This window comes from Rhea americana, unplaced genomic scaffold (assembly GCF_003343005.1).
Source record: "Rhea americana isolate MKP2758 unplaced genomic scaffold, rheAme1 scaffold_162, whole genome shotgun sequence".
In the NCBI taxonomy this organism is placed as follows: domain Eukaryota; kingdom Metazoa; phylum Chordata; class Aves; order Rheiformes; family Rheidae; genus Rhea; species Rhea americana.
This window is the reverse complement of record NW_028185728.1, coordinates 1,648,931-1,650,929: the sequence shown is the minus strand read 5'-3', so window position 1 is coordinate 1,650,929 and position 1,999 is coordinate 1,648,931. Positions and strand designations below refer to the sequence as shown.

Below are 1,999 nucleotides of genomic sequence, written 5' to 3'. Positions count from 1 at the left end.
GATGGTCCCCGCTCCCTCTGCCCCGCAGCCTCTCCGGGGCGGCCGGCTCGGGCGCCTGGCCCAAGGACGTGGGCGTCCTGGCGCTGGAGGTGTACTTCCCCGCGCAGTACGTGGAGCAGGCGGAGCTGGAGCGYTTCGACGGCGTGGAGGCCGGCAAGTACACGCGGGGCCTGGGCCAGCAGCAGATGGGCTTCTGCGCCGCCCACGAGGACATCAACTCGCTGTGCCTGACGGTGGTGCAGCGGCTGGTGGAGCGCGCGCGCCTCTCCTGGGACGCCATCGGCCGCCTCGAGGTGGGCACCGAGACCGTCATCGACAAGTCCAAGGCCGTCAAGACCGTCCTCATGCAGCTCTTCCGCGACTCGGGCAACAGCGACGTGGAGGGCATCGACACCACCAACGCCTGCTACGGCGGCACGGCCTCGCTCTTCAACGCAGCCGACTGGGTCGAGTCCAGCGCCTGGGACGGTGGGTCGGCGGCTGGCGGCCCCCGTGGCGGGGACCCCGCTGGGGCGCCCCGGGCTCCTGCGGCCAGCTCGTGTGCACGCGCCGTGGGATGTTGAAGGGGGCAGGAGGTTGCCTGAAACCCGGAGACGCTCCTGCAAACCCCGGCGCCCCTCCGGGCTCTCCGTCATGCCCGGCGGTCCCCGTTTCTTGCCCCTGGTGGCCATGGCGCCCCAGAGATGGGGGTGATGCTGGTGCGCTGGGCTGTAGCTCTACCTCCCTCTCGCGTCCTGCCCCGCCGGCGGCGTGGGACTGACAGCCCCTGTGCCCTCTCCTAGGCCGCTACGCCATAGTGGTGTGCGGGGACATCGCCGTCTACGCCACGGGGAACGCCCGCCCCACGGGGGGTGCCGGCGCCATCGCCATGCTGGTGGGACCCAACGCCCCCCTCACGCTGGAGAGAGGTGGGTGCCGCGGCCTCGCGAGACCCCCCCCGGGGCTGGGGAGCGACCAGGTGCCCTGGGGTCCCGCTGGCTCCCGGCGAGGCCACGACCCGCGCTGACCCACGGCTGCTGCCTGTGCCCCCCCAGGCCTGCGGGGGACCCACATGGAGCACGCCTACGACTTCTACAAGCCGGACCTGGCCTCCGAGTACCCGGTGGTGGACGGGCCCCTCTCCATCCAGTGCTACCTGCGGGCGCTGGACCGCTGCTACGCCGCGTACCGCCGCAAGGCCGAGGGCCAGCGGCAGCAGGGTAAGGCGGCGCTGGCGGCACAGCCCGCTCGCCCTGCCGCCTGGCGCCCCGCTCACGGCGCCCCGCTCACGGCCCCCCGCTCTGCCTTCCAGCCGGCGACTGCCGGCCCTTCACCCTCGACGACTTCGAGTTCGTCATCTTCCACACGCCGTTCTGCAAGCTGGTGCAGAAGTCGGTGGGGCGGCTGCTGCTGAACGACTTCCTCACCGACCCCGAGCCCGACACGGCCGCCGGCCGCTACAAGGGGCTGCAGCCTTTCCGGTGGGTGCGTGGGGCGCCGGCGCCTGCCCCGGCCCCGGCCCCGGCGGGGAGGCTCCCCGGGAAGCCGCGGGGCTGAGGACGGCGCCGCTCGCCACGGGTCCGGCCCTTGCGGGGTTTGAGCCGGCCTCTCTCCGGGCAGCGGCATGAAGCTGGAGGACACCTACGCCAGCAAGGAGGTGGAGAAAGCRTTTCAGGCGGCCAGCCAGGAGATCTTCGACCAGAAGACCAAGCCCTCGCTGCTCCTGTCCTCCCGCAACGGCAACATGTACACGCCGTCCATGTACGGCTGCCTGGCCTCTCTGCTGGCACAGTGAGTGCCCCGAAGGCTGGGCAGCCTGGCTGGCGCGTGGGGAGGGCACCCCGAGGGGCCCCGGGGAGCAGAGCCGCTGCGGCAGAGACCCGGCGCTTTCGCTGCACCTAGCCGCGGGCCCCGCTCGTCGCGCCCGGGCGGCCGCGGAGGCCCCGTCTCGCCCTGCGCCCCGGCCCCGAATCCCGCGCAGGGGCAGCAGAGGCTCCCGGCTGCCGCAGAGGGGCTCAGC

At 73.3% G+C, this 1,999-nt stretch overlaps 1 protein-coding gene across 1 annotated transcript in view; it reads left to right on the top strand.

Annotated features, from left to right (window-relative positions):
• Positions 1-1,774, top strand: part of HMGCS2 (3-hydroxy-3-methylglutaryl-CoA synthase 2) — a 5,202-nt gene extending 3,428 nt beyond the window's left edge. Inside the window, exons 2-6 of the mRNA XM_085300295.1 lie at positions 29-468; positions 783-908; positions 1,035-1,199; positions 1,292-1,460; positions 1,600-1,774. Coding sequence (XP_085156421.1) covers positions 29-468; positions 783-908; positions 1,035-1,199; positions 1,292-1,460; positions 1,600-1,774 — 1,075 coding nt within the window. The remainder of the gene's footprint in view (positions 1-28; positions 469-782; positions 909-1,034; positions 1,200-1,291; positions 1,461-1,599) is intronic.
• Positions 1,775-1,999: the final 225 nt, after the last annotated feature.